The sequence below is a fragment of the Leptosomus discolor genome, chromosome 5, assembly GCF_034619465.1.
Source record: "Leptosomus discolor isolate bLepDis1 chromosome 5, bLepDis1.hap2, whole genome shotgun sequence".
Lineage (NCBI taxonomy): Eukaryota > Metazoa > Chordata > Aves > Leptosomiformes > Leptosomidae > Leptosomus > Leptosomus discolor.
In genome coordinates, this window is record NC_141395.1 from 18,263,456 (window position 1) to 18,275,147 (window position 11,692).

General features: G+C 61.9%; 1 protein-coding gene across 2 annotated transcripts; it reads left to right on the forward strand.

Moving 5' to 3' along the window:
* Window positions 1-5,759: 5,759 nt before the first annotated feature.
* On the forward strand, window positions 5,760-10,983 carry DNAJB2 (DnaJ heat shock protein family (Hsp40) member B2). Of its 2 annotated transcripts, XM_086465364.1 has the most exons (10): window positions 5,760-5,785; window positions 6,719-6,810; window positions 7,848-7,957; window positions 8,392-8,445; window positions 8,600-8,716; window positions 8,904-8,993; window positions 9,124-9,229; window positions 9,362-9,432; window positions 9,707-9,928; window positions 10,895-10,983. In XM_086465364.1, exons 2-10 carry the CDS (start codon window positions 6,746-6,748, stop codon window positions 10,903-10,905), a joined length of 846 nt encoding a protein of 281 aa, XP_086321490.1. In that variant the 5' UTR covers window positions 5,760-5,785; window positions 6,719-6,745; the 3' UTR covers window positions 10,906-10,983. The 2 variants fall into 2 exon arrangements, with proteins under 2 accessions (XP_086321490.1, XP_086321489.1); XM_086465363.1 differs by lacking the exon at window positions 10,895-10,983 and having other exon boundaries at window positions 9,707-10,110.
* Window positions 10,984-11,692: the final 709 nt, after the last annotated feature.

An 11,692-nucleotide genomic window follows, 5' to 3' on the forward strand; every position in this document is an offset into this window, starting at 1 on the left:
ATCCCAGATTACCACTGATAAAGTTTGAGGGTGGCAAGTGGATGTGCAGAGCGGTAAGTGACAAGACTGCCCCTTCCTCCCAATTCCCAAATGAATTACTTTGCATTTTGCTGTATTAAAGCAAATTTTGCTGAGATAAAGCAAATTTTGCTGCATTAAAGCAGATTTTGCTGCCATGCGGCTTTTAACGGGGCAATTCTAAACCATTCCCTCTAGTTAATTGTGCCCTTCACTAGCTACTACCCCTCCAAGCTTAGCATTATCCCAAATTTTTCTTAGTAAACACTATGGGCATTGCACCCACCCCTGGGGATCCCTACTACAAAGGCCCTTCGGCAGTACAGCTGCTGGCTAACAAGCACACGTTTGCTGTCGATGCGTCTGGTGTGTCCTCAGCAATGCAGCAATATAAACAGGCTGCCTTTGCATGCCGAGGTAAATTCTAGAACAACACAAAAAGTAGATCTGGAAAGACCTTTGACAGCAGCTGTGAGCCTCCTTCTTCCCTGGACATGGAAAACAGATTATTCCATACCTCTTCCTGGCAATATTATGATTTATGTGAATGCTGTTATCATTATCTCCTGCCAACTTCCAAGTAAGGATGTCATGCCAGTGGTGTTGATCTGAGTGAGCCAGACATGCAATCGTGCTGAAAGGTGTCATCAAGTTTGCATAGCAATACCTGCCTTCTCTGGTACAAGGCTGATCAGTACTAAATGTATTTTTCAGTTTTTAATTCTCTGCTGACAGAATCAAAATTAATTCTCTGATTATTTTTTTTCTGGTATTATCAGTCACCTAGAGTTTTCTGGGTCAACCAGTCTATTTTCTTAACAATTGGAATGATTTCTGCCCTTCAGTCCTTCGGAATTACCCCAGTTTTCCTAGCTCTGTTAAAAATTGCCATCAGCAGCTCAGTAAGACCCTCAGTTATGTCCATTAAAATCCTCAGTGTGGGCCTGATGAATTGAAAAGTCAATTTTAGCAGGTGATTCTTTACACACTGCTTTGTTACAGGTGGCATTCAAATTACAGCCTTTTTCACTGCATCCGCAGCGTTGCACTGGTATTTGGTCACTGGCAGCTATGGAAAACAGCAGAAGGCTGCTTACCAGCATTCTTTTGTGCTTTTTCTTGTTTTCTTCTAGTGCAAATGCCTTTGCCCCATCTGCTTTTTTAATTCACCCTGCTTGGCTTATTTTTCACCTTTGAGCCATGCCTAGCACAGCAGCAATGGGCCAAGGTTGGGCAGGCAGCTGGAGGGCACAGTGAGGACCAAACAGCCGGTGACCCCAGTCCTACCAGGCACTGCAGAAAATCCTGGCCAAGCCAGCTGGACACAGGGGTCATGGTGCTTGGGAGTGTGTGGACATGAGTGTGAGTGAAATCAGGTTTTGCTTTGCAATAGAATCCCTTCCCGTGACGTGTCAGCCGCAGCTTCTGCTCCCCTCCGTGGCTGAAGGGCTCCCCAGCATTTGCAGGGGGTGTGTGGTATCAGTCTTTTCATTGCATCCGATCTTCTTTCCCTTGGAGTCAGATCCAGACCATGCAGCCCCCAGCCTCACCCGTGGTTGCCCTGCTCTCGAGCACCACAGAATTATCCAGGCTCTGCAGCCCACCCTGTTCCCAACCATGTGCTAGGGATGGGGTGAAGCCCTATGCTGCTGTGAAGCTCAGCTGCTGCCTGGGCTTGTGCCTGTGCTCGTCATGGATATCCTCATGTAGTCATGGGCTTCTGCCACCTCCACCACCCTCTGACTCTGTTGATCTAAAATCTGCAAGCACCTCGGTTTTGACTGGGTTTTGGCTGGGGCAGCAGCCCCGGCCTCAGTGCAGGCGAGCGCTGCCACAGGGCGGTGCCTAGGATGCACAGCCCGTGTCCACCAGGTCGCTGAATCCAGCCCAAAGTCATTGCCTCGCTTGGACGAAAGTCACCCTGACTTTCCTGGTTTCACTTCTCTGTCCTGCTACACCAACTTCCGCTAAAAGCACCCGGATGACTTTGCCTCCCTGGGTGCTCCCCAGCTGCTAGAAGGTGCAATTCTAGAAAAGCCAGCTGGGATGAGAACAGAGCAGCTTGGGCAGGTGGCTGGGAGCACGGCTGTCGAGAGGAACACCAGGAGCATCGAAAGCACGAGGGTGTGGAGAAATCGGCTGTGCAGGGAAGTCAGGGAAGCTGGGCAAGGCTGCTTGGATAAGACAGCAGGACTGGGGGTAAAAGAATGAATATGGATTTTTAAAATGGATGCCCCTCTCAAGGGACGACCTCAGCTGTCACCAGCTTCCTGCGCTTGGGGGTCCTCATCCTGGTGCAGACATTCCAGAAGTGGGCAAACCCGCTGCTCCCACTGATCCCTCTTCTGGGGGCTGCACCGGCCCTGTGGCCATGCCCAAACATGGGGAGCATGGCTGTGGCCACCGCCGTTGTCTCTCTTGGGAGCAGGCAGGCAGAGGAAGGTGGCATGGAAGTGGCACAGGAGCCTGCCTCGCTCTTCTCAACCACTTCTCACCCCATCCCACTGGCTCTGGCTCCTGCTCCCTCCCTGCTGCACCTCCACATGGCTGCCCCAGAGCGGGGCCCTTCCCTCAGGGAGCGAGAAGAAGGGGAGGGGAGACGGCTGGGTACAACGAGGGGAGCAGTGGGCACGCGACTCACCAAGCACATCACTCCACAGCTCAAAAATTGCCAAGAATACGATTTTGCAGAATGTAATTGCCAGTTTTGAAGAGGCTGTGAAAGGGTTTGTGCTCCCTGAGGAAATCAAAAGCTGAAATGTTGTGCAGCACTGAAAAAAATTTCTCTCTTAATACACGGTTTGTATAATAATATAGCACAAGTTTATGATGCCGTTCCGTTGGCTTCCTAAGAGATGGGGCAACCAGGTGTCCTGGTTTCACTGGGACAGAATGATAAAATCAATGTTCTGTTCAGCAAAGCTGCATTTTTGGGAAGGCTGCAGCACCGGATTCAATGAGAGCAAAGCTGATAAGACGCTTTGTTTTAGTTGGTGCCAGCCTGGTGTGCGGGTCCCCGTAGTGACCAAGGCCTTTACCAGTTTCGAGTTAGCAGGTGCTGAAGCTGGGAGGAGCGAAAGCCAGGGCAGCTGGCCCAAGCTGGCCAACGGGAGTGTTCCATACCATAAATGTCACACTCACTATAAACTGGAAAGTTTGCTGGGGACGGGCCTCTTCCTCAGTGGTCGCCACCCCTGGAGGGTCTCACCCGTCGTTCTGCTCCCGAGGCCTGCTCGCCCGCTTGTGGTGACCGTCACGTGTTCGCTGGAGCTGTGGTGTTCGCAGTGCTCGACGCCTGGCATCCGCTGCTGGGAGCGCGCAGCTCGTCACCACTGCATGGGCCGAGTACAACTTCGTGTGCTTTATATTAATATTAGTTTTTTATTATTATTTTATTAAATCTGTTTCCACTTCAACCCACAGCTCTCCTTTCCTTTTCCCAATTCCATTTCTTGCGGAGGGGTGGGCTTTGGTTGCTAGAACAGCTGACTAAACAAAGACACCAGGATAAAAAAAAAAAATTGGTCCTCTGAGGTCCTGCTTCGCTCACCTGAAAACTCTTTTTTTTCAGAAAGCCACAAGAGTATTTCATGAGCATTTTTGTGACCCTGGAAAGCTAAAAACAAGGAGGTGCACCAGGACTTTGGGCAGACCTAGGAGGAAAGGGCAGGGAAAAGAGGGCAGAGGGCTGTGGCTGAAGGTATGCACCATGTGAGGCACCGGTGGGTGACAGCTGCCTCTCTTCGGCTGCTGCGAGGTGGCTGGCTTTGCTGGTTTGAGTACGGCAGTGATTGTGGCAGCTCTGGGGCAAGATGTGGTTGCCACTACGTCCTCTCTCCTACCAGCGCCATGGTGTCCTACTGTCCAACTCCGCATGGCCTCCCCTAAGGGCATCAGGAACATATAAGTCCTTCTTACTGCATATCCTGATCTCATGGGTGAGGGACACACGTGCCATGAAGGCAGCAGCAGCAACGTGTTCCCCTGGCTTTAAAGTCCCAGCCAGCATGTGGGTTCCTCTCTTTTCCCAGTACGGAGGCCTCCCTGTCTGCTGGGCACAGAGTGGGCTGAGACCTGGCAGCTCTGGGGCTTCCTTGTCCCCACATCAGCTGCAAAAGCCAGGGAAAGGAAAGCAAGGTGCCGAGACACGTCTAGATCCTGGTGGCATCTCCTCGGCTTCCCAGCCAGCAGGATGGTGTCCCTGTGAAGCAGACTGTGGCTCCATCTAGTGCCCACGCCAGCCCGGCCCGGGCCAGCCCTGCACCCATTGCTGGGCAGATGGGCCAAATCAGAGCCCCCAGCAGCCAGTGAGGGCACCCTGGCTGGAGGCAGCCACCCCAGGGAGCCTGCTGCCTGCTCCTGGGCTGGCTGGTAGAGGAGGGCAGCACTGCAGTGGCGCTCAGGAAAAAAATCCCCAACAACAGGGAATACTCCAGGCAGTCAGTCAAGGAAATCATCAAGTGCTGTCTGACGGCAGGGGATGGGTCTCCCATCCCTTAGAGAGGAGATGCTCCTTGTCACAGCAGATGCCCTTTGCATATCACCCATCCCAGTGCTCCCCCAGGCCCAACGCTCATGGCTGGGGAGGGCTCTTCTTGGGGATGGCTGTCTTGAAACCAGTCCCCGAGTGGGAATGGCCTGTCTCAACGCCCAGGTCTCCCCAGCCTGCCGGGTAAAGCAGTGCTGGGAAAGTTTTCCAGGCTCCCCAGATAGGGATTTACAGGAGGTGAGGAAGATACCCCAGCTGCAGGGCAGGGTGGCGGGGGATCCAAAAGGCTCCGGCCGTCCAGAGAGACCAGGCTCCCTCCTTCTCCCATCCAGACAGCAAGAGGGAACAGTATGTGGCCAGGACAGGTTCATGGGTGCGGGTGAGCGGTCTTGAGACCACCCATGACCCTGAGGATGGGTGAGAACAGCCCCTCTGCAGCATCTGCCCGGGCAGGGATCATGCAGAGGAAAAGTGACAGCGGTGCATGGCTGTCCCCTGGGCACCCTGGTTCTCGGTGTGACTCGCTGCTCCCGGCCTCTCTCTGCCTGAGCAGGGCTGGGGAGGGCGCAGGGCCGAGATGCTCGGCCGGGGCCATAGCGGTGCCAGGCAGGCCGGGCTCCTGGCAGGCTGCACCCCTTCATGGCTCTGTGTGCGTGTGTGTGTGCGTGTCCCCGCCGCGGCGGGACGGCCCGGGCAAAGCGCTGAGTCACCCCCCCCAGCTGTCCCCTCCCGCCGGCCCCTCCCGCTGGCCTTTCCAGCAGGGACCGGCCGGGCAGCTGACTCGGCGGGAGGCCAGGGGCGAGCGGAGCCCGGGGACAGCCCTGGAGGGGGGGGGGGGGGGGGGTGTGGTGGCCGTGCCCCGCTCTGCTCGCAGCACCGGCTGCACCACCGGGGCCAGCGAGCGAGGTCAGTGCCCCGGGGCTCGGCCGGGCGATACCCGGCCAGCGCTCGGCCGGGCGGGGGGGGAGCGGGGAGAACGGGGCGTGGCGGGGCAGGAGCCCCCCGGCCAGGTGCCCCCCGGGGCGGATGGGGACCAGGCAACGGAGAAACCGCGCTCCGCGCTTAAGCACGCCTCCTTATGAGCTCACTCGCCTGAAAGGCGAACGCGTGACGTCACGAGGCGGCGCCGCCGCGGTTGGCTGTAGCCGCCGCTCGTCGGCCAGCGGAGCCCGCCTCCAGGCCCCGCGGCGGCCCGGGCGCGCGGCGGGGGGGGGAAACGGGCGACACCGGCCGCGGGCGGCCCGGGGCGGGCGGGGAGGGCTCGGCTGCGGCACTCAGGTGGGCACCGGGGCGGGGGCGGGGGGGGGGGCCGGAGCGCAAGGGGGCACCGGGGGGGCCGTGGCGCACCGGGGGAGCGGCCACGGGGGGAGCGGGGCCGGTCCGGTGCGGTCCCTTCCCGTGCTGCCGCCCCCGCCCCTCCCGGCGGCCTAGATCCGCAGCCCGGGGCTGCCCGGCGGTGGCGGCGGGGGGGTGGTGGTGAGGGAACGAGGGAAACTTCCAGCAGCAGCGCCGGGCCGGGCAGCCCCGGGAGCGCCGTGTTTACACCGGGCCGAGGGGGGGGGGCGGTCCCCGGCGGCACCGCCCCGCCGCGCTCCCAGTGCCGTACTGGTGCCGGTGCCTGCGCCGCCCTCCCCGTCAGCTGATACGCCCGGGCGGGGGGCGAATCCCGGGGAGTCGGCATCCCGGGGTCGGCGGGGCGGGAGCGGCGGCACCGCGCTCCCCGTCCCCGATCCGGAGCGGATGGCCCCGTTGAAGTGCCCCGGGGGGGACGGGGACGGGGACGGGCGGGTCCCCGCTGAGCCCTTAATCCGCTCCAGCCGCTAAGCACCTTAGCGGGCTGCTCCCGCTGCCCCCCCCCCGTCAGGACAGAGCCCCCCGGGAGGAAGCTGGGGCAGCGGGGGGCGGGGGGAGCTGGGCAAACCAGCGGGGCCGGCAGCGAGAAGCCCCATCCCCTTGCTTGGGCTAGTTGGGATGATGCGAGTGGGACACCAGTTCGGCAGCAGCAAGGGGTCCCTGGCTGGGGTTGTGCGTGCATCCAGGTGACCAAGGTGCAGACTGGATTCTGGGAAGCCATGGGGGTGGGGGTTTCGGGGTGACCGGGGGGGTGGCTGGGGTGCCTAGGGAGAGCAGAGTATCCCACCCTTGCTCTCTGGCACCCGGCGCTGCCAGGCTGTGCCTTCGGACCCCCTGACATTGCCTTTCCCCCCCCAGAGTGACCCCACGGGTCAGGCACACGTCATGGTGGACTACTACGAAGCGCTGGGGGTGAGCCGCAATGCCACCGCCGATGACATCAAGAAGGCGTAAGTGCGTGGCAGGCGTACCCCAGCCCACCGGGCAGAGCAGCCTGAGCCACCCCCCAGCTGAAGCGCCAGCGAGGCAGGGGCTCCCCGTGGGGACAGTGGGGACAGGGCCCAGCTCCAGAGGTGACAATCCAGCCTTTGTTTCCTTTGTGCGGAGGCCAGAGCGGGGCCGGGCTTCACTGCCACACAAAGGCATCTTTTGGTGGGGTTTGGTCCCTTTGTCCCCACTCTCAGCCCAGGGCTGGGGGTGGAGGCGGGAGGTGGGTCCCGCTGGTGTTCAGAGGTGTCCCTTCTCGCTGCCAGAGGGTGCAGGGATGGCAGAGGGCTGGGGTGCAGGGACTCTGCTGGCGTCAGGGTCAGGGGACTGGAGCTAGTATGGAGAGGAGCAGCGTCTCCCTGGCAGGGACATAGGCCCCATTGCAGGTCCTGTGCTGCTGCGCTCCAGGCACTTTAGTGGAGCGCCAGGGGCGGACAGAGCCTCCTGCAGCTCCTGCCTGGCACCGTGCCGAGGTCTTGCTGCTCTCACTGGGTAGAGGCTTCACCTGGAGGGATTAGGTGCAGACTGGTGACTTGCCTGGGCGGGGACAGAGGCAGGGGACAGAGGTCCCTGCTGGGGGCGCTTCCTAAGAGTGGGTGAGAGAAGTGGGGCAGCCTGAGTTAACCCCAGCTAGCTGCAGGCAGGAGGAAAGGGCTGCTTGTGCTCACCTGGCCCCAGGAGTCTCACAGCGACCCCTGGTCCTTGCATGCCCACCGCAGAGCCCTGGAAGGCTCCGGAGCAAACCCGTGAGCATCGTTCGAGGGCAGCTGGGGTGGGCGCAGGCTGTGCCACTGGGGTCATGCTGCAAGTATTTGCTCAGGCGGCAGAACCAGTCCGGGAAGCTCACGCTTGGTGCCTGAGGCTGTAGGTTGCTGGGTGAAGCGGGCTCAGGGTGCCCCAGCCCACAGGGTTGGTGGTGTGTGCTCAGAGGGGGGTTGCTGGCCTGGGAGCCCCTACAGCCCAAGGGCTGCTGCGTGCCCATCACTGCCTGTCTGTGCAGGTACAGGAAGGCTGCGCTGAAATGGCACCCGGATAAGAACCCAGACAACAAGGAGTACGCCGAGCAGAGGTTCAAGGAGATTGCCGAGGCGTACGAAGTGCTGTCAGACAGTAAGAGACCACGGTTCTGTCTCGTGTGTGTCCCCTCCCCGTCCTTGGGACTACTTGCCCCGGGGTGTCCTGCTGCTGGGCTCACCCTGGTATCATCCCTGGATGTCCCTGGGAGGCAGCGGGTGCTTCCAGCTTTACTGCCCAGCTTGTGGGGCTTTGGTTACCTCCCCACATATCCACCAAAATGGTTCTTGGGGGAGATGCTGGGGTGCTGGCCTTGGGGATGAGGTCTCCCCAGCAGGGCTGAGGCTGGTGCATCCTCACCCAATGCCTCGACTAGGGTTTGGGAGTGGTGCCGGTGTGGAAGGGGCTCATGCCACCTCACTCCTCTTGCTTCCTGCTCTTCCGCACCTCCCTTGGCTGGGGGAAGCGTCGGTGCTCCTGCCCATGCCTGGCAGACAGCTTCCCTGCAGCCCCCTTTCTTCTCCTTCCAGAGCAGAAGCGTGATGTCTACGACCGTTATGGCAAGGATGGACTCATGGGGGCAGGTGAGTGGGTGAGCAGGTCCACGGGGGTTAGCGCAGCCGTGGATATGGCCCCATCTGAATTCCCCCTGTGGGTCTGCGCCCCCCAGGGCTCTCTGCCCTTTGGGGGCTTCCCATCCAAGGCTTCACTTAACTCTGAGCCTCTTCCCTCTGGCAGGACCAGGGGGCTCCAGGGCCGATGCCGGGGGCCCCGAATTCACCTTCACCTTCCGCAGCGCTCACGACGTCTTCCGGGATTTCTTTGGCGGGCGAGACCCCTTTGCTGACTTCTTTGGTGTGTGCAGGACAGGGGGGGTCTGGGGGCCAGCTCTGGGGCCTCTCTCTGGCCCCAGGGCAGCTGCTGGGCTCGGGGACAGAGCGCACCGCTGGCCGCAGTGGGGAGTCCCCGCGGCAGTGCCCTGCTCCTGGCTCGCCAAGCCATGGGGGCAGTGCTGACGGGGGGGCGGGGGGCTGCCTTCTAGATGAGATGCTGCCCTTCTCTGAGCTGCGAGGACCTGGCCCCCGGCACCACGGGGGAGGCCACTTCTTTTCTGCCTTCCCAGGATCCTCAGGTAAGGGATGCTGCCAGCCCCTACCTGGCAGGGGAATCCCAGGACACCTTGTCCCCTCTTGCGCCGGGTCCACCCCCTGCCTTCCCCATGCCCCTCACCTTGCCACTGACCTTGTCGCTCCCTTCTCCAGAATTCTTCGCCTCGTCCTTCGGCTCCGGCGCCGATGCAGGGCTGGGCTTCCGCTCCGTCTCCACCTCCACCACCTTTGTTAACGGCAGGCGCATCACCACCAAGCGGTGAGGGCAGTGCTGGCCCACCTCGCCCCCGTGGACCCCCTCATCAGCGGGCCTCAGACCCTGCAGCTTGCCACTGCGATGCTCTGTCTGCCTGGCCCTTGACTGCCCATCCATCTGTCTGTCTGTCTGCAGGATTATCGAGAACGGGCGGGAGCGGGTGGAAGTGGAGGAGGATGGGGAGCTGAAGTCGATCCACATCGATGGTGAGCAGTGGCACCTCGGACCCACTTGGGGTCTGGCAGTGCCACCTCCCAGCGCCCTTTCCCTTTCGGGACCCCTCTCCTCCTTTGGGGACCTCTCTCTTCCTTTGGGGTGGCCGAGCAGTGCTGCATCCAGGTTTGGTTTTGGTCTGAGCCCTGGTTGGCCCTGGTTTGAAGCTGGAGGGTTGGTGGGGTGGGCAGGAATTGCTGGGGCCTTGTGCCAGCTCTGGGGAGCTGGAGCAGACATGATACCCGTCCCCGGCCCCTGTCCCTACAGGTGTCCCCGATGACATGGCGCTGGGGCTGGAGCTGAGCCGGCGGGAGCAGCAAGCCTTCCCCAGCCCACGTCCCCCCTCGACCCCACCGCCTGCCACGCACCAGCCCCCGAGCTCCTCGCCCGTCTGCCTCTACACGGACAGCGAGGATGAGGACGAGGACTTGCAGCTGGCCATGGCCTACAGCCTCTCCGAGATGGAGGCTGCGGGGCACCACCGAGCAGGTGGGCACAGCCCCGGCGCCCTGCCGGCATCGGGGGGCAGCCCTGGCACCCCGTCCTCTACCCGCAGAGCCTGCGGTCCCCAGGGGGGACCGGAGCAAGAGCCACCAGGGGCCAGCAGCCCCGCAGCAGCGGGGCACGAACCTCCCCCCAAAGCAAAGCAGTGGCACTGCCCCCTGCTCTGAGCGTGGGGCTGGGGTTGTGCCCCCCCTCCGTGGGGCAGGGAGAGGAAAGGAGGGGTGGGACTTGCTGCCTGGGGCTTGGCTCCTGCCTCCACCAGCAAGGGAGGGGGGGGGGGGGGGGGGCTCTCCTGCCCTGCCTCCTTGCTGCTGCTCAGGTGGGTGGGTGGGTGGCTGGTGGCACCCCGGGGTGGGGGGGCTGCCAGAGTTATGGGTCAGGGCTGGAAGAGGTGCTCTTGGTGGGGTCCCGGGAAGAGGGGCAGCTCCCTGCCCTGGCTCCTGGAAGCGCGGGGTGCCTGCAGGCAGGTGTGCCCTGGCTCTGCCTGCCCCTCTCTCCCTGCCTGCCCTGCCGGATGGGCAGGGGCTCCAGCCGGTGCCTCCCTAGCTGGGGAGTACTGGGTCGGGCTCTCCCTCCTTGCAAGGAGGGGTGCGTGCGTGGGCTCTGCTTGGTGCCTTGTGTCTGTCTCTTCCCTCTGGATGCTGTCGCTCCTGCCTGTATCCCCTCCTCCTCTGTCCCCTGCATCGCAGACCCTGCCTGGTCACCCCCTTCCCTACGCCTCGGCCTGGGGGCACTGTTCCTCCCTGCTTCCTGCAGCAGCAGTGACCCTCAGTGATGCTCACAGGTGTACCCACCCTCACCATTGCCCGTGGTCCTGCCTTGGCTTTCCACCTCCTCCTCCTTCTCCTCCTGGGACCTTCCTCCCTCCCTCCCTCCCTGCCCCTCCCCAGCCCCGGGCCGAGGAGGGTTTCACCGGTGCTGTTGTGTCCCCCCCTCCGCTTGTCTCCCCAGGTGTGTTCTGAGGCTGCTGCGCCCGGGGACCGCGCACGCCCGCTCGCCCACGGAGGCTGTCCCAGCCAGGACTCCGCTTTGTCCCTGCACGGCCACCCCCTGCCACCCCCTTCCCCCCAGCACCCTTTGGCTCTGTGGGACTCGGCGAGGGGAGGGGGGGGGGGGGGGGGCATGACAGGGCTTATGGCCAAGCAATACTTGGGGCTGGGGAGAAATGCCCCAGGCACCAGGAGGTGGTGGGGAGGGTGGTGATGGGGGACTGGAGGGGAGGGGGCTGGAGGGGGGGGGTTGCTGTAGATTAGGCTGTTGGATATGCTGGCAGCGAGGGGCAGCACGGCTGGGCTCAGCCAGCAGGGCTGGGCTCTGCCCCCCCCCTCCTCGCTGTAGGCCCCCCGACCCCCCCTCCCCCCCGACCCCCTTCTGCTGACAGCTGTCAATAAACCTGTTTGCAGTAGCTGCTGCCTACGGGGTGTCTCTGGGCTGGGGGCTGCAGGATTCCCCCCCCCCCCATCTTTGCCTGCAGGCAGAGGAGAGCCAGGCCCAGCTGCACTTGTCTGGTGGTTGTGGGGTGCAGGCTGTGCTCCTGCAAGGATGGGGGAAGTGGGGGACTCCCCGTGCCCCCCCAAACACACACACACACAGTCAGAGGCCAGGCCTGGCTGCAGCTGCACAAACGTGACACGAGAACTTTATTCACATCAAGATACAAAATTATATTTCTCTAGAAATTTCTCTTCTGCTCAAGTGATGAGGCGGGGAGCACACAGAGGGGACCTAGGACTGGGCCAGGCCCCCCTG